This window comes from Heterocephalus glaber, unplaced genomic scaffold, assembly GCF_053883595.1.
Source record: "Heterocephalus glaber isolate CG9 unplaced genomic scaffold, H.glaber_assembly_v1.0 deba00001481, whole genome shotgun sequence".
Classification (NCBI taxonomy): Eukaryota; Metazoa; Chordata; class Mammalia; order Rodentia; family Bathyergidae; genus Heterocephalus; species Heterocephalus glaber.
In genome coordinates this window covers 25,135,070-25,154,943 of record NW_028258317.1, presented here as the reverse complement: position 1 = coordinate 25,154,943, position 19,874 = coordinate 25,135,070, and the positions used below count along the sequence as shown (strand labels likewise).

At 38.9% G+C, this 19,874-nt stretch overlaps 1 protein-coding gene across 3 annotated transcripts in view; it reads left to right on the top strand.

Annotated features, from left to right (window-relative positions):
- Tek (TEK receptor tyrosine kinase) overlaps positions 1 to 19,874 on the top strand; it is a 126,621-nt gene that overhangs the window by 61,300 nt on the left and 45,447 nt on the right. For 2 of the 3 annotated variants that reach the window (XM_004838368.4, XM_021252944.2), the window contains exons 5-9: positions 3,319 to 3,450; positions 3,869 to 4,009; positions 7,748 to 7,876; positions 10,541 to 10,692; positions 14,925 to 15,069. In XM_004838368.4, the coding sequence (XP_004838425.1) occupies positions 3,319 to 3,450; positions 3,869 to 4,009; positions 7,748 to 7,876; positions 10,541 to 10,692; positions 14,925 to 15,069 (699 nt within the window). Of the gene's footprint in view, positions 1 to 2,730; positions 2,750 to 3,318; positions 3,451 to 3,868; positions 4,010 to 7,747; positions 7,877 to 10,540; positions 10,693 to 14,924; positions 15,070 to 19,874 lie in introns of those variants that run through there. The other variant, XM_087183816.1, reaches the window with a different exon arrangement.

The following is a 19,874-nucleotide window of genomic DNA, read 5'->3' as shown; positions in this document are numbered from 1 at the left end:
TATTTCACATTATCAATTACACACTTTGATCCTTATTTACACTTTCAGTTTCTCACACCAGAGTACTATTTGGCATTTACATGTGTGCCCTATTTATTTCACTTAGGAGTATCGCCTCATTGTGCATCAATAATATGGAATCAAAGTGTTGATTTGTGTTTCTTTGATGGCAAGAAGAGTAGAGCATTTTTTGTATTTATTGGCCATTTGTACTTCTGTGAAGTGTCTTCATTTCAGTTGCCCATTTTTTAATTGGGCCTTTTAGAGGGTCTGATTTTTTTTGAGTTCTTTGTAAATTCTAGATATTATTCCTCTGTCAGAGGAGTAGCTATCAAAAATATTCCTATTCTATAGGTTGTCTCTTCACTCTGTTGGTTATTTCTTTTGCTGCATAGAAGTTTCTTAATTTGATATAATCCCATTTGTTGATTATTGATGTTGTTTCTTTGGAAAACCGAGTTTTGTTCAAAGTCCTATCCTCCACCTATGGCTTCAAGAGTTTTACCTATTTTATCTTCCAGTAGTTTAAATATTTCTGTTTTAATATTTAGATCTTTGATCCATTTTGATTTTAGTTTAGTGCATGGTGAGAAATACAGGTCTAGATTTAGTCTTCTGCATGTGGACAGCCAGTTTTGGGAGCATCAATTGCTGAACAGGCTGTCTTTACTCTAGTGTATGTTTTTGGCCCCTTTGTAATAGATCAAGTGGCTGAATGTGAATATATTTTTGGTTCTCTATTCTGTTTCATTGATCTACACGTCTGTTTTTATGTATGCTAGCTTGATGTTTTTGTCAAGCTAACTTTGTAACATAACTTGAAGTCTGGGATCGTGATGCCTCCTGCCCAGGATTCCTTTTGCTATTCTGTGTATTTTCTAGTTCTATATGAATTTTTGGATTATTTTCTATAATTTTGTGAGGAATGTTGTTAGTATTTTGATTGGTACAGCATTATATATATATATATATATATATATATATATGCTTTGAAAATATGGCCATATTGACACTATTTGTTCTGCCTATCTGGGAAAAGGGGGATATCTTCTTTGATCTCTTTTGCAGAGTACTATAGTTTTTATTGTAGAGGCATTTCACTTCCTTGGTTAGGTTAATTCCTTAGTATTTAATTTTTCTTGATGCTATTGTGAATGGTATGATTTTTCTAATTTTTTTCTTGTTGAGTTCATTATTAGAGTACAGGAATGCTATTGATTTTGGGGTGTTGATTTTATACCCTGCTATGCTACTGAATTTGGTTATTAAGTCTATAGCTCTTTGGATGGAATTTCTTGGATCTTCCGTGTAAAGGATCATGTTATCTGCAAGCAATGATAATTTGACTTCTTCCTGTCCTATACATGTTCCCTTTGTTTCTTTGTCTTGCCTGATTACTCTGGCTAATGTTTTGAGTGCTAAATTTAAACAAGAGTGGTAATAGTGGATATCCTTGACTTGTTCCTGATTTTAGAGGGAAAGCTTTCAGCTTTTACCCATTTACTGTGATGTTGGTCATTCACTGTATTGTAAGGAAAGAATTTCTAAGGACATTCCTTATTTAATGACCAAGTTCCATTTCCGTGACTAGGTCATTAAATGAATTGGTCGCTAAAGGAGGAATTGGTCGCTAAAGGAGGAATTGTATATAGTATGTACATTTCAATATTCAGAACAAAGAAATGGTCAAAGGAAACCCCAACTTGATGACTTTGCTTTTATTTGCATAACTCTTACATGCAGTACTGTAATGTAGAACAGAATATAAAACTACAATATTGTACATACAGTGCAATCAGCAAAAATAGCAGTACTGTACTATAGAAGAACCCACCATAAGTCTGCACTGACGCTCATGTTCTTGTGTTGTAAGTCCAAATGTGAGTCATAAGGCTGAGTGGCAACTTATCAGCCTGGACAGTGTACCTTGGCCATAAGTCCCTAACAGTCATTAAACAGGAAGGTCATTAAACAAGAAATATGTGTACTGATTATGATAGCATCCACAGATCCAACTGTATATCAATTGTGAACAATAATACTTGTTTTGACAATTTTGCCCTTAGAAACTATTCTATGTGCTATTATCAGTCTGTCTGTGACGAGGAGGGAGCAGGGAAAGAAAGAAGGAGAAAGGAGGTAACTAAGTAAGGGGAGAGGGAAAGAGGAAATGTCAGTAGGTGAAAACAGATAGGAGGTCAGAGTCTGACCCAAGATCTGACCACCTTAATTAATTTGGGAAGAACAGAATTGCCCAATACTCAGTTTTCTTCCAACAGTGACCTCCTATTCCCTCTCCCCTTGCTGCAGGGCAAATCCTGCAGTCCTCTCTGCACTCTCCCTCCAAGGCCCTTCTGCCCAGTATATCACCCGAAGTCCTTTATCTAGGTGACTCTTTCTGTTTCTTTGCGCTCAGACCTTTTTCTGTCTCTGCTCCCTAACTCAAGAGCTCCACAACAGGTGGAACTTGTTGCTGTTCCCAGGCTCACAGAAGGCTGCCTTTGCACAGGGAGGGCAGTGGGCAGTGGCAGGATTTCATGCAGTGTCAGATCTTTCTAGTGTGTGGGCAAGCAATAGGGAAGTGCCCGTTTGAGTATGGCTTCTTTCATTCTCTTCCCCTCCCCCATATTTCCGGAGATGATATCAGCAGGTCTCTGCCACTGAGCTCAGTGCCACCCACAGTTTGCAGTGTTCGGCTAGGGTTGAGGACTTCCCTTGTTGATACGAGGTGGTGGGCAATAGGCGATGGGTAAGATGCCACAGGGACACCGTATTCCCTGGTGTTTGGGAGGACAGTGTGGGGGGAAGGTTGTCTGTTTGGTATTCCTAGTTTCCTTGGGGCCCAGACTGCAGTTGACTCCCACACTGGGTTTCCTCTTCCAGGTGGGAGAGAGGTTCTGTACGGTCCCAGCTGTGCTGTCTCCTTTCCTCATGCTGATGTAACCACTTCCAACATGGTGTATTTGCTAGGTAAAGGTTGTATGGTGGGGTGCAGACTCCCACTTTCCCTTTTAAACAACCTAGATATTTGGTTGAATATAAAAAATTCATCTTATTCGATCCCCGGTACCAAAAAAAAAAAAAATTCATCTTTCAGGTTAATTTTCTGTCTCTGGGTGTGATTGTCTGGCAACATCCCTCCAAGCTCCTCTAACATCCCTTCTCTAATTGGCCATGTTGGGAAGTTCACCAAAGACTGCATTTTATCTTCATTCACATTTACCTTTCACTAAAAAGACTGTCACAAAATAGGTGCTCCATAAAAGTTTGTTATTTGCATGTGATTACTCATCACCACCTTGTTTTCTTTAACAAAAGGATGTGAAGCTCAGAAGTGGGGACCTGACTGTAATCGTCTGTGCACTGCTTGTATGAACAACGGTGTCTGCCATGAAGATACTGGGGAATGCATTTGCCCCCCTGGGTTTATGGGAAAGACATGTGAGAAAGGTGAGTAATGAATACTTAATGAGTAAGCTATGGATTTAAAATGCTAGTATTACTGGATTTAGAATTTTAACTCTGGTCATAGATAAGGTGATAGATGGTCATATGGTACCTTTGTGTGTCTTAGATAAAGTTGCCCTTTCCTAAAGGATTTTTATACACTAATCTATGATGTCACCAATGTGAATGTCACCTTCTAGGTGTGTGCAGTGCACAACCTGCAAAGCTGTGAGCAGTAGCCCTGATGATGTTGTTCTGTCATTTTCTGCAAAATGGACCATAATGACTTTCTCTGCCTGCCCAGGCCACAGCTGAGATTAGTCTGTTCACTAGTCTAGGAGAGATTCTTTAAAAGAAAGACCATACATTTCAGCGGGTTGCAATTTGACTCTGAATCAGCTTTTTTTTTTTCCTCCCAAAGCTTGTGAGCTGCACACATTTGGCAGAACTTGTAAAGAAAGGTGTATTGGACCAAAGGGATGCAAGTCTTATGTGTTCTGTCTCCCAGACCCTTACGGGTGTTCCTGTGCCACAGGCTGGAAGGGGCTGCAGTGCAGTGAAGGTAGGCACCTGCCGTCCCCCCGAGTGGGCAGCGTTCTAGCTAGTGTGAGAGGGGATGCTGTTTGGGGGAATCATGCAATGGATACACCTGGATGCCCAGTCACCTGCCTGTTGCTGGGCTGCAGTGTTTTACATTACAGATGCTTTCATCCGAGGAAATGACACTTTCATGCCAAGTCTCTGGGCCTTTCAGAAAGGGTTTCTTGTGCCTGTCCCCTGGGCATCTTGTTCCAGCACATTCTGACTTGCTGGACTGCACTGGGCCTGATTCTGCATTTTCAGCAAGCTCCAAGGTTCTGCCATTCTCAGTTTTCATGCCGCACTTTGAATAGGAAGGTCATAGACTTGCTTTTCAGTGGACCATTAAAAACCAGAGTTTTTACACTGATTGCAAATAAATGGCTTTGTTGTAATGCAGAGTGCTGCCTGGTTCCTACTCCAGACACTTGTTCTCAGCTGCTAGAGATGTGCTTGCCCCAGGGCACTTTAATTTGGGCTGTAGTTATTATTTTTTTTAATACAATAGAGACTTTTCATTTAAACTTTAACTTTGTAAATACTGAAGTGTGTAATTAAAGCCAATAAAATATGGATTTCAATATTGTTTTAGCTTATTATTTTTGATACGTTTTGGTATCAGATTACAAGGAATTGCAAACTAATGATAACTTAGCCCTAGAAGCCCATTTATCTGTAAGCAAAACTACTAAAACAAAGCAAGGCGATTGTTAGTTTAAGCCAGGCTACGTACTTTGTAAGCCCTTTGTACTCTGGTTGTACAAGGGTATCCCCAAGTAAAGGTTACATTCTGTTACCTGAGCATTGCTTATTAAAATGGCATTACCCAGAGATGGAGAAGGAGCAATGTGATCATTTTAGTTTACGAATTTCCAAGTTTTAAAAAATGAATTAACCAATCACACACACACACACACACAATCAGAGTTTTTAGGTCAGACCCAGACGGGATTCAAGGTTTAAAAATGAAAAAGTTAAGATATTATCAATGTGGATTTTACTCAAGCAATACATGATTACAGTATCACCATCAAGCTAATTAGCATCCATTTGCTCACATAGTTATTTGTGTGTTTGTGTGTGCATGTGTGTGTGTGTATTTAAGATCTCTCTTTGTAACTTTCTGGTATACAATACAGTATTATTACTTATTTACTCTTTATTTTTTAGTTGTTTATAGTTTAAGCAGGCTTTGCACTCACTATGTTAGTCCAGGCTGGCCTTGAACTTGTGGTGATCCTCCTGCCTCAGCCTCCTGAGTGCTGGGATTACAGGTGTATACCACCATGCCCAGTTATAATACAGTAATATTTACTATAGTTACCATGCTATACATCTCCAGAGCTTACTCAAAGTGCATAACTGAAACATAGTACACTTTGACCAACATCTCAAGTCTCTGGCAACCACTATTCTCTCCTCCTATGAATTCTACTTAAGTGAATCATAAAGTATCTGCCCTTCTGTGCTTATTTAACTTAGATCATGTTCTCGAGATTCAATCATGTCTTCAAAAATGACAGTTGTCAACAATGTTAATGTCACCCTATAGATTTCCTTCCTTTTGAAGACTGAATAGTATTCCATTGTGTGCATCTTTATCTACCTGTATTATTATTATTTCTTCTTCTTCTTCTTCTTCTTCTTCTTCTTCTTCTTCTTCTTCTTCTTCTTCTTCTTCTTCTTCTTCTTCTTCTTCTTCTCCTTCTTCTCCTTCTCCTTCTCCTTCTCCTCCTCCTCCTTCTCCTCCTCCTCCTTCTTCTTTTTCCTCTTTTTCCTCTTCCTCTTCCTCTTCCTCTTCCTCCTCCTCCTCCTCTTCCTCTTCTTGTCATCGTCCTCCTCCTCCTCCTCCTTTCTTTTCTTCTCCTTCTTCGGTCTGTGCTTAGTTTTTTATTAGTAGTATGTTTGCAGTACATAACAATTATATTCATCATGGGGAGTTCATATATGTACATAACACATCTTAATTATTTTTATTTTCCTTTTCTTTCCCCCTTCCATTGCTTTGTTTCCTTCCTACTTGCAAAAGCTCTATCTCCCTGTTCTCTATTATCTGTCTTTTATTTTGCTTTTTAAGTTGTTCTTATAGTGGGTCTATATTTTTAGGTCTTATGTATAAGTCTTTGATCTGTTTTGAGATAGTTTTTGTGTATGATGTGAGATGACATTCTAATTTTAATTTCATTCTTTTGCTGGTGGTTATCCAGTTTTCCTAGCCCTGTTTACCAAAGTGATTATCCTTTCTCCATTGTGTGTTCTTGGTACCTTCATTGAATCAATTGACAGTGGATGTGCAGATTTATTTCGGGACTCTCTGTTCCATTAGTCATATATCTGTTTTTAATGCTAATAACATGATATTTTGATTGCTATAGCTTTGTAGGATATTTTGAAATCAGGTAGTTCAAGGTCTTTAATTTTGTTCTTCTTCCTCAATATTTATTTGATTATTCTGGACCCTTTTTGGTTCCATATGAAAGTTATGTTTATTTTTTCCATTTCTGTGAACAAGTCCCCATTAGCATTTTGATAGGGGTTGCCTTGAATCACTCAGTTGTGATTGATACTAAAAATCAAGAGTGCATCTTGACTGGGTGAATTAGTTATACAATTGAAGCAAAACATCAGAGCCCTAATGGGCAAGCTTTTGCTTCAATTTTGGTTAAAAAGCCTTCTAGTAATGTTACAATTGACCAAAGTAATAAGGACAGCCAGTCAACAGAATCCATTCATCATGTACCAAATTTTAAGAAATGTCTCAGAAGTTCAGTGAGCCTGAGGGAAGGGGTGGTTCTACTCTGCCCTCACAGGAGCGTGTGGAGTACAGAAGCACATTGAATGACTGAAACTTTCTGCTATGAACTAAACAAGCTTTCAGAGGCTAAATTGTCTTATTTTTAGTTTTTAGTAGTTTGACTATGATGTCTCTGGGCATAATTTTTTAAAAATTTATTCTTAGAGTTTACTGAATTATTAAATGTGTAAATGTCAACAAATTGGGAGAACCTAAATCATTATGTTGTTAAATATTTCTTACCCCTAATCTGCTCCTTCTTGAACCTCCAAATACATGTGTATTAGACCTTATGATATTGACTCATAAATTCCCTCAGGCTCACCCCATCTCTGACTCCATCATCAGGTCAAATGCAGTTCAATTTTTGTATCTTTAACTGGGCTGTTTTCAATATTCATTGAGTATATGTGGTTCAAGCATCAACCAAAAATTTGAGTTTTTCTCTCTCTCTGATTTTGAGTTTTCTCTCACTTTCCAGCGACTTTTTTGGCCCTAATTCTGTCCTCTGATTTATCAGGCAAGCAAGACTACTGGTTTTCCTTTGAGTTCTAGTCTCCCCACATGGTGGCACTTTGTACCCGAGAATTAAGTGAAACGCTGAAAAATGATATACACACCATTCCAATCTTTCAAATTTTAATTCCCTTTTAGAAGCTGGTTGCCCTCTCCCCTCCAATTTTCAGGTAATTGTTTTCTGAATATAGTTGCACCTGTAAGAAGGATAGTCTGATTGGAACTTACCCAGTTCTTTGGAAGCAGAACTTCCCAATCCTTTAAATCTATACTAATTCAGACAAATCACATACTACTTTATATGGATCAACAAAGTTGATAGCTTTGAAGCAAAAATAAAACTAACCATCCATAGTCTTAGTTTTCTCCCTTCCCCCTATTAATGCTGGTTTCTGGTGTCTTTGTTTACAGAATGTCACCCTGGTTATTATGGACCAGATTGTAAGCTCAGGTGCCATTGCACCAATGGCGAGATTTGTGATCGGTTCCAAGGATGTCTCTGCTCTCGAGGATGGCAAGGCCTCCAGTGTGAGAGAGAAGGTAAAGCCAGGTAACACTGTAATCAGGTCATGTTCGGCATTGCCTGGACAGGCTTTACCAATGTGATTTTTTCCACGGTATCCTAAAATCCTCAAGCCACTCTGTTCCTCTTCAGGATTTGGGAAGAATTTATTCCTACTAAAAACAGCATCCTAGTCCTTTTCTGTAGTAGACTTTCAATCCAGCCTTCATTTCTCTTTCCACTGGGAGTAAACCACCTGTGCTGTACTTGTAGCACATTAAGAGTTGACTGGCCAGCCAAGAGCTCTCTCTGCCTCTACTCTCCCTTCTCTAGGAGCAGCCTTTTCCGTGCCTGGGAAAGAGTTACTCCGGAGGAATTTGGACAAAAGATATTTTCAAAAAGAGAGAGAGAATGAAAGAAATAGAAAAGATTATACTCATAATGAAATTTTAAATAATTTTGTTTCAAAACTCACAGACCATGTCCAACCCACTATCTTTTTAAAGAAACAGCTTTGAGATATAATTTTATAGCATAATGTTCACCCTTTTATAATGTATAAATCAATAATTTTTAGTTTGCTTACATAATTTTGCAGTCATTACCATAATCTAATTTGAAAACATTTTCATCATACCAAAAGAAACATTGTACCTATTAGGGAAAACTATTAATTTATTTTCTGTCAGTTTGGATTTGCCTATTTTTGAGGTTCTTATACTATAAACTATAAATGAGATCATATAATTTATGGTCACTTGCTTCTTTCACTATGCCATCTTTTTTTGAGGTTTATTTATATTGTAATATCTATCAATTTTTTATTTTTTTATTGCCTGTTATCTCATATTATAAGACAAGCTTTATTGGAGCACAGCTGCACACAATATATAGACTTTGTCTGCTCTTGTGCTATGAGGGCAGAACTGCATAGTTACCACAGAGAACATGGCTTGCAAAGTTGAAAATATGTTCTCTCTTTACAGAAAAATTTGCTAATCCATGTCTAAAATTGTAGTTTTTAAAGAGGTATATTAAAAAACATGTTTTTATGAAATTTCAAGTTTTAAACATAATAAACTTTTTTCAATCATAACATAAATGTCATAAGAAGGATTATATTCAGTGAAATCTACAATCAGAGTAAGGCAGCTATAGTCCCTTCTCTGTTATTTTTTGAAATCAGAACAAATATGTATGTGCACTGGTAGGGGTTACCAAAAACTGTTTTCTTAAAGACCTTAAGCTTTTTAGCTTTCTGATTTCCCTTCTTTCTCCAAATATGGACTTGCTTGGAGCACAGGAATTAGGAAGTGGCTAGAAAAGGAAGGAAATGCCTTGGAGCTATAGGGGATGGAGTGGTGGATTGAAAATGGGCAACTAATCAATTTAAGGATTTGAATTTTGTACTTCACCCCTCCTTTCCTTTTCTAAGCCCAGTGCTGCAAAAGGTGTATATTCTGACTGGGAGAATCTAAGCCAGCACACAGTCTTTCTAGGTCTGGGCTTTCAGAGAAGAGTTCCCTTTCCACTATTCCAGTCTCACCTTTCATCTCCATCCAGCTTCAGAAAATACAAGGCAACAATTAAGGAAAGAAAAGATTAAAAAGTGACAGCTGGCTGTGGGGGTGCATGCCTGTAATCCCAGCACTCGGGAAGCTGAGGCAGGAGGATTGCTGTGAGTTTGAGGCCAGCCTGAACTACAAAGGGAGACCCTGCCTTAAACCCACCCCCTCAAAATAAAAAAATTTAAAAAATTAAAACGACAGAGCACTTTTTTCAATTCCTATTTGAATAGCTATGAGGGCTGAGAAGTTAGGTAAATTTTCTCCCCACATTTATAGATATTTCAAGGAATCATTTTTATAATTATTAGGCCTTTTCCCCTGCTGCTCCATGCCCTTTTACCCATTTTATTTTAGGTCTGAGAAATGGGATATCTATATCAAATATCAATATTGATATATTTATCTCGATCCTGCCTTTCCCCACTACCAGTATGCAAAAGTACATAAGTTACTGCTGCTGTCTGGGCACATCTGCCACCTATATAGTTCACAAAATATTGGACACTTTTTGACCATTGCTTCAGTCTATTTGCATTGCTATAACAAAACACCTGAGGCTGTGTGCTTTGTAAAGAGATTTATTAGCTCATAGTTTTGGAGGCTGAAATTCCAAAATCAGGTGGTCAAGTCTGCTTGTTCTGGTGAGGAGGCTCTGTTCTCTGAAAGCTCAGGGACTAGGAACACTGTTTTGTTTTTGTGATAATACTCTTAGCAAAAGCTAGATGGGAACTGAACTGAAAGATCTGGGTGATATGTGGCCATGATAATTATTATTATTTTTTTCGATACCAGGGATTGAATTCAGGACCTTGTGCTCGCAAGGCAGTTGCAGTACCACTGAGCTAAATCCCTGGACCCTAATTTTTAAAATTGAGACTCTTCCTTTGGGGTCTGCTGGGAGGAGTATGGACTCTGGAATCATAAAGACCCAAGCTTGACTCTAGGCTTTGAGCCTCAGTCTCCTCATCTATAAAGTGGAGACCACAATAGCATCCATGTCATAAGTTTATTGTGTGATGATAAAACAAAATATTTGCAAAGTTCTTGTATTGTGCACAACTTGCTAAAGTAGCTACTTTTATTATTGCTGCTGTAATGATGATTAGATATTACGATGATGTTTTCTTCATTCAGGCAGGCCAAGGATGACTCCAGAGATAAAAGATTTGCCAGATCACATAGATGTAAACATTGGCAAATTTAACCCCATGTGTAAAGCCTCCGGCTGGCCACTACCTGCTAATGAAGAAATGACCCTGGTGAAGCCAGATGGGACAGTGCTCCAAGTAAGAGCCATTCTTAATCTGCCTTCCTGACAGCACGAGGTGGTTTCAGAGCAGTAATCTCTTTAGTAAAGGGTAGAATTTTCTCAGCACTTTATATTCTCATTGGCCAGTACATTGTTAGCTTTGTACTCGATCTTAGCCAAAATGCCAAGAAGCGATCATTGTTAGCTTTGCAAAAGTGACATTTTCCAGAGAATGTAGAACAGACTTACTGCAGCCTAATTTCCTCCGGCTAGTGCCGGAGTGAAGGTTGGCAATAAGCCAGCACAGCGGAGCTGATGGAGTCATCCTTGGCACTCATCCTGCAGAACAGTCCAGGTGCATGTGCTGAACTGTGTGCTCAAGTCAGGGTGTGAAAAGCTCTGCCATCTCAATATCTTCATGTCTCTAATTCCTCCTCAGGAAGAGTAAGGAGGGGTGATGAAACTCATGCACCAGCAAGGCATTCACATTCTACCAGGACATGGAATTTTTAATGACTGGTCTACTCTTATCATGCTCTTTGGAGCAGCATTTGGGGGTGTACATATGGAAGAGGAGAGTACAGCATGGTCTGTTTGACTCTACATAGAAAGGTCTTGTATCTGCTCCCTGCATCTCCAGCTCAGAAGCCACAGAATCCCTTTGATCTGAGTTCATTCCTTGAGCTTCCTGTTCATCTTCACTTTGCTCCTAAAGCTGGTTCTCACCACTAATTAGGGTCACATCCCAGAAGTTCTTTTTTGCTAGACAAGACTAAACTAACTTTCTGATATGCTTCCCTTTTCTCTCCCAACTATTCCAAATGCAGCAGAGACGGGGGCCACTCTAAAATTTTCCATGTTACAAGCAAGCGATCCTAAGGAAGTTCATGTATTTTCTTGTCTATAAATTTTGAAATACATAGTTATCTTATTTTTTTCTATAGATGGCTGAAAATCAAATTGAACAAAGACAGCTTGAGTGACCTTTTATGACAGGATATTTAGAATATGTACTGGTGTCTACAAATGTTCCCAGTTCACTTGATGTATTAGGCAGAAGAAGCCAAATGATAGTTTTCAAAAATATTGTTAGCTTTTTCATGAATTAGTGAAAGTAACAGCTACTATTTACTAAGGGTCAACTATGCTATTCTTAACTTCTTTTTAAAGCATTTATTTTCATTTTAAAATTTTTAACTGATACATAAAATTGTATATATGGATGGGGTTCCATGTGATGCTTTGATTCATGTCCACATTTATAATGTTCAAGTCAGGGTAAACATATCTATCTCCTCAGACATTTATCATTTCTTTAAAAATATTCAAAATCCTTTTTTCTAGCTTTAAAAATATATAGAACATGTAATTATGGCCACTGTACTGTGCAAGAGAACACCACAACTTTTTTCTTCTCATCGTAATTTATTACCTGTTAATTACCTATCCTCATCCCCTCCAGCCCTCTACTCTCTTCACCCTCTGGTAATTGTTCTACTTTCAACTTTCATGAGATAAACTATTACATATTCTACATATGAGAGAGATCATGTGGTACTTGGATTTTTTTTGTGCATGCATTAATTTTCATGTGATGAGCTCCATTTCCATCCAGGTTATTACAAATAACAAGACTCCTGTTATCTTTTATAGCTAACTAGTAGTCCATTGTGTATATGTACCATAGTTTCTTCATTCTTCAGATGATGGACACTGGTTGCATCTCTTGGCTGTTGTGAATAGTGCTCCAATAAACACAGGAGTGTAGCTGTCTCTTTGACATACTGATTGGATTTCTCTTGGATATATACCCAGTAATGGGTTTCCAGGATCATATGATAGTTTTTCTTGTTTTTTTTTTTTTTGCTGACACACAATATCACCTGCATATTCAAGGGTTAGGTAATTTTTCCACTCCTTGTGATCTAGTTATATGCCTGTCCTTCTCGAAATTCAAAGCAGATTATTTCCTCTGAGCCTGTGGGACACTTCTGCTATTTTAGCACTAGCTTGCTCCCTAGGTTCAGCATTGCTGTTTGCCTTCTATTGGGGTGTTGTCACTGTGTTAGCACTAGAAGTTTACTCCAAATCTGCAGTTCAGTGTATTGTTCAAAATGAACTGAGGGAGTATCTAAAAATGGTAGTCTTTCTTAGGAAAAAATTGTTCAAAAGGAGAGGAGAACTAAGGAGGGGGAAGGCGAAAAGAAGGAAGGAAAAAGAAAAAAAATAAGAAAAGAAGGAATAAATGGAAATGCTTTTGCAAATAAGGAGGAGAAGAGAAGTTGATAGGAGGAGAAGGGAATGGGTTAAAAAGAGAATCAGGGCAGGGGATTTAGTTCAGTGGTTCCAGCGCCTGCCTCGAAAGCACAAGGTCCCAAGTTCAATTACCAGTACCAAAAAAAAAAGAAAAAGAGGAATCAATATACATCATGATCAGATACAAATTCCCTATGATGGATGTGATCATTATGTATAGTCTTCTTTACAGGTTTTTATCTGGGGCCAAATAGGTCTAGATATTTTATCCATAGTCACTTATCTCTCAGGCATCATGGGATTCTGCCTGGTTCTGGGCCCCATCATGGAGTGATAGGCCCTGAGTTTCTGTACACTGACTTGACTCCTACCTCTTTTTTCCCCTTCAGCAGACAGTTACTCTATGTTGTACCACCTGGAAGAAATGTGGTGGACACTCTCATGGCCACCAGTGTGGCAATGCTGGGCTGCACTCTGAGCCTACAGCCTGCTGAGACCAATACAGCACAAGTGTAGGATCATGATCCACACCACTGTGAGACAGCTGCTGCCAAGATAGACTCATGGCTTGAGACTATTGTAACCAGCAATAGGTGATGGTAGCCAGAATAGAAGTCCAATTAACTGCGGTCATGGGTCTCCACCTAGCACTGTCTACAGGTACTTCCCAGTGTTTGGTTTTACCAGCACTGAGTTCCAAGATAGTTCTGTGTTCACTTTCTTGCCCTATGCCCAATGGAAGGAGTCTTGTTCCTCGGTATGTTCACTGAAGTTGCAGGAGGGATGATGGAGGCAGTCCCTGGCCAGTGTAAATTGGATCATACTTGAGTCTGACAGCTTCAAGTACCTGCACAGTTGCAGGGTTTTGTGCCAGGACCACATTGTGGCTAGCAATGATGTAGGATGAAGCACAAGTTTGTCCCATGGAGGTGCAAGATTCAGCCTGATACCAGGGCAAGTCTAGAGGCTTTATCTCTGAGCCCTGGCCTGGGAACAGTGGGGTTGGTGATTTACCTGATGCTGGGTCTCACTGTGGGCTTGGCACTGTGTCCAATGGCAGAGTCCAATGCTTACTTTCCTGCTGTGCTCCTTGCTGTGCTGCTGAAGCTGGGGGAGGGGTGGTGGACACAGTCCCTTGGCTGCCTGGTAAGGAGGGTCCAGCAGTTTAATCTTCAGGTACTGGCCTAGGGACTGGGACTATGGGATCCAGCCTGACACTGGGTTTGTCTGTGACAGGCCTGGTACTAGGTTTCAAGTCTAAGGCCTAAACATAATTTTCTCTTTCTTCTAAGTGGGAGGTGTTTCCACACTGCATTACTTGGGGCCAGAGAAGTGATGTGAATAATTCTTTCCTTCCTGTCTACTTCACTATGTCTTTTTAAATTTTTATACTAAAACCAGGCACTGTGGTCTCTTACCTGGTTTCCTTAGATAATTTGTATGTGAATAGCTCTTCAAATTCATTCCCGTGCGGAGACAATTGCTGCTGTACACAGCATTAGCCATCTTGCTGCTGTATACATAACTTCCTAACATTACCCATCACCTTTTTTGACAGAAGTGCAGACTTGCTGGGTGAGGTTATGTAACTGAAGAATTGGACAAAAGTGTCTTCAGAGCCCTGACTTTTCCCATCACACCATTCCTGACAGCCCCTCAAACACATAGGAAGCCACTTTGTCCTCCCACCCTGACATGTTTCCTGACCACAAAGGAACAAACATTATCAGGAGCAGTTTTGAAAGAATTGGATTCCTTACTTGTGTTTACTCCACACTCCAAAACACAAATATAACAGCAGGATCTGAGAGGGCATGAATCCAATGTAAACTTTCAGGGTTACTACAATAGCTTTGGAAACAAGCCAATAATTACATTAGCATTTCATTTAGGTTCTTAATCTCTCCTAGACAATTTCTTACTAAACAATGGGATGGGGTCAGTGTTGTGGACCTTTGTGTTTATGCTTCTCTAGAAGTTTTAATTTTTTTTTTCCATATTTGACCATTCCAGCCAAATGACTTTAACCATACAGATGATTTCTCAGTAGCCATATTCACCATCCAGCAGCTCCGCCCCTTTGACTCAGGAGTTTGGGTCTGCAGTGTGAACACAGTGGCTGGAATGGTGGACAAGCCTTTCAACATTTCTGTTAAAGGTAAGCTTCACTTTCTGTAGGGAGAGCTCATATACTTCATGTACTGTGTTTATATTCATAGAGTAATGTGTTTCTAGACAGAAATGCTAGCTACCCCTAGTATACTTTTGAGATATTTTCAAGGGTAATAATTCTTTTTTCTTAAAATAATAAGCATGAAAGTAGTGTGAAAAAAAATTAGAAGTGGGCTGGGGATTTAGCTCAGTGGCACTGCACCTGCCTCAAAAGCACAAGGTCATGAGTTCGATCCCCAATACCAAAAAAAAAAAAAAAAAAATTAGGAGTATGAATTTTTTTGAGTCACACAGCCCTCCATAGATTTTTGTCCTTAGTAGCTTGTAATCTTGTGTGTGGCCTTGAGCAAATGAATGTAACCTCCTTGAACCATTATTTTTTTGTAAATGGAGCTTATTTTGTCTACCTCTTAGGGTTATTGAGAGGATTTATTAAATATATAAAACATTTAAAATAGTTTTTGGCACAACCTGTCCGGTAATGACTGCATTTCATAGACAGGTTAGCATCATTCTTATTGCGACTGGAGGACCTCTGGTTTGGGGATTACTCATTTAATATGAAGCCATGATATGTAATTAAAATGAATTGTTTTTCACATATTCAGGGTAGTGGGTATTTTTCCTATTATGAATTAGTGTTACAAAAACTGAATCTGAATAGACGTGAACATGTGTGGCTTGAGGGGAGGAAATAAATTGGAGGTAAATTCAAGCAAACATGGCTAGTATACCCACTTAGACAAAAATATCACATAGCTTTCTGTATATACTCTGGAAAAGGCACTGGGCTAAGGACATCATATACTTCATCTTATTTAATCTTTGAAAGAAACTTGGGTTAATAGATATTTTTAATCTCCATTTTTCCAGTGAAGAAATAGACACAGGGGTTTAGTTAACATGTATAAAGTACCTGTCTTAGTCACTTTCTTGTCACTGGGACAAAATACTTAGAACCCATACCTTAAAGAAGGAGGAGAGGTTTATTTTGGCTTACTGTTTCAGTCCATGGTCAGCTGGCTTCGAGGCAGGAACAGGATGGCAGAGGGGCGTGGTAGAAGAAAAGGTCCTCAATCCATAGCAGCCAGGGAGCAGAGAGAAAGAAAGAGCTAGGGACAAGAATATGTCCTTTTGGGGGGGGGGGATATTGGGGATCAAACTCGGGTCCTTGCACTTGTGAGGCAGGTGGCAGAACCACTGAGCTAAATCTCTGGCCCAAGAATGTGTTCTTCTATGTCATACCCTGGTGATTCACCTCCAACCAGGCCCCACCTCTTAACAGCACAGGCAGCTACTGAACTCATCAGTGGATGATTCCACCGATGAGTACAGCGCACCATGATCCAATCACCTTTCACACACATGAAAGGGACATTTTAGATCTAAACTATAGTTTAGAGTGGACAGTTGATGAATAGAAAGTCTTAGTTTTGAACCCGGGTCTCCTGACTCCAAAACCAGCACCATGTATTCTAGAGTGTTTTGCTTCTGAGACTCTTGTGTTACAGGTGAAGAAACTAGATGATCACAGTTGCTTTGTATTTGATCCACCACCTTACCTTATTGTGAATCTTTGGGAGATCTCAGAGGTAATTTCTGTAAGTAAAGGGACATAAAGAAAATAGTTTGCTTTCTTTTCTCTTCTTTTCTTTTGGTACTGGGGATCAAACTCACAACCTTGCGCTTGTGAGCCAGATGCAGTACCACTGAGCTAAATCCCCGGCCCTCAGAATACAGTTTTCATAAAAGGCCAATAACAGTAATAGCATAAATGCAACCTCATAGACTTGGATTCTCTGCACTGAGAATCGATGTAAACCATCCTTGTAAACTGGGATCCTTGTTATTAGGAAAAAGACCAAATGTGTTTTGTTCAGTAGAACATTCACACAATCAAAGTAATTCCTTACATCTTATACACTCTTGGAAAAATGGAAATGATATGTAGACAAGACAAATTATCTTATTTTTAATCTTAGAATGTTTGGTGTCCATGGAGAAAAAAACCCAGTAAGTCAAAATCAAACTATGTTGCTAATGTACGGGAGAGTCTCTGGTTCTAATTTTTCTTTTGTGATGAAAGAGCATACAAGATCAATGTATGAAAGCATTTCCAGTCCTAACTCATGGATGCCTCTTTGCTGTCACATTGATGATAGCCATAAAATGGAAATAAGCTTCAGAGAAATCAGTCATTGTTTTTAATTACAGTATTGTTGAAAAATAGATTCTAGGCTTTATTATCATAGTACCAGTTAAGACAAGTAACTTTAGAAAACTGCCAGTACAGGGCATTCTAAAGCAAAATGTGACACCTACCCCATTACCCAGCAATTCTAGGTATATGCTTCAGAGAAATGAGGTGACAGGTTCAAAATGGACATTTTCAAGAATGTTCAGAAAGGCTTTATTTATAATATCCCCAGCTGAAACTAATACAAGAAGCTATTAACATCAGAAGGGGTAGCAAATTGTGATATACAGTATTCATATGTATTAATTTGCTAGGGCTATTATAACAAAGTATTACAGGATATGTGACTTACACAACAGAAATTAATTTTATCACAGTTCTGCAGGCTAGAAGTAGATCAAGGTACCAGCAGAGATTCTTTTAAGGCTTTTCTCCTCGGCTTATAGATGGCCATCTTCTCAGGTATTCACAGTGTATGTGAATCTATATGTGTGTGTCTTAATTATAACTTAGAAGGACACCATTGATGTTGGAGTAGGACTGCACTAATGACCCCATTTTAACTTAGCCTTTTAAAGACCGTGTCTCCAAGTAACTTTCCATTTTGAGGCACTAGGTATTAAGACAGTAACACATGAATTGGGGGAGGGCACAATGCAGCCCATAGAAATCATACAATGGAATATTAAACTTCAATAAAAGAATTAATTCCTGCAACAGTATGGATAGATCTTAGTTATAATGCTGAACAAAGGAAAGTATATGCCTTATAATGTGATTTATATAAAGGTAAGGCACAGGCAATATTTATCCTCAGTGATGGGCATCAGGATAGTAGCCACCTCTGGGTGGAGAATGTTGGCTGGAAAGGAGCATGAGCATGCCTCCTAGTGGGCCGGAAATGTTCTTTCTCTTAATCTGGGTGGTGATTGCGTGGGTATTTACACAGGTAAAGTCCCCTGAGCTAAATTCACAAGAGTTTTTATTGTACATCAATAAAAAGGATGAAAAAGCAGAAATAAAATGATAGATTATAAAGAGAAAACTTTTGGAAGTTTTTTCATTCTTGAAGAGGTATCTTAGGCTGGTGCAGACAGTTATGATAACGTGTGCATCAATTGGTTTAACAAAGTAGTGGTCTTATCTGATAATACAAATAAGCTTAACTTAATGACTTTACTCACAGCCCTGCCCTCTCTTCGAAATAAGCTCATGCACACCCAGTCTTATGTAACTTAACATCAGTTTGAGCTGTCTCTAGTCAGGGGATACTCTTGAGTAGGATTTTTACTGGCTCCATTATGTGGATCTTGGACAACTTCCTAAGTCTTCATTTAGCTGGTCAGTAGACTTTACTGAAGATCTATTATGTTTCAGTCCATTTGATGGGTTTTGACCATCAACCAGGAGGACAGTGGTGGTGAACCTATGGCATATGTGCCACAGCTGCATTTGTTTTGGAAAGCTCTAAAGGGTTTGCCATCACTGGCCTAGGAGATGAGAAATGCACACTTCGGGATGTGTCTGGATGGCTCATGGAGTTGTGATCTTGGGGACTGTATCTGGCAGCCCTTTCTGCTCTGGCTCTTTCTCTGTGCTCTGCTTCCTGGTTGCTGTGAGTTTAGCAGCCTTCCTCTTTCTGCCCTTCTGCCATGATGTTTCTGCCTCACAGTCAGATGATCATGAATTGGAATCTTGGAAACTGTGACCCAAGATCAACCATTTCTCCTTTAAGTTGTGTGTTTCACGTATTTTGTCTCAGCATTGGGAAGCTGACCAATACAATGGCTGCCGTAGGCACTGGGAATACATTAGTGAATAGTAAAAGGGAAAAAAGAAAAGCATTTCTGTCATGGAGCATACATTCCTCTGGGAAGATAAGCAGTGAGCAAATAAGTAAGATGTGTAGTTTGTTAAACTGCTCAGTGCTGTGGAGAAAAATAAAGCAGAAATAGGGTTAAGGAATTCTGGGGCAGGGCTGTAGAGGTGACTGATTTTAAATTGGGTAGTCAAGCCTTCCTGAGAACATAATTTGAGCAAAGATTTCAAGGCCATTTCTAAGGATGGTTAGTGTATTAGTTTTCTATTGCTATGACAAAATACCTGAGAGAAACAACTTAAAAGAAAGAGGCATTTACATGATACTAGAACATATAGTAGATGCTTTAAATTGAAAAACATTTATACAGTAAAAGACACAATGCCATTAATTTCCCTTAAAATACTCCTGTTCACTTCTACCACACTTGTCCCATAAATATTGTCACTATCCAAAGCAGTTCTGGAGTCCTCTTGTTGTATTTTTTCATAAAATAAAAAAATTTATAAGCAAATAATAAAAGAATAACAGTAGTTATTACACTGTGCATTGTTATCTTCAAAGTACTTAGAGTACAAGACATAATGTCTTTAGGTATGTTTTTTGTGGCTGCCTCAATGTCCTGAATTAAAAATGTTTACCTTTTTTTTTTTTTTTTTATGGTACTGGGGATCGAACTCAGGTCCTTGCATTTGTGCAGCAGGTGGCAAAACCACTGAGCTAAATCCCCAGCCCTAAAAATGTTTACATTTTACAAAAGATCATTTTGACTTTG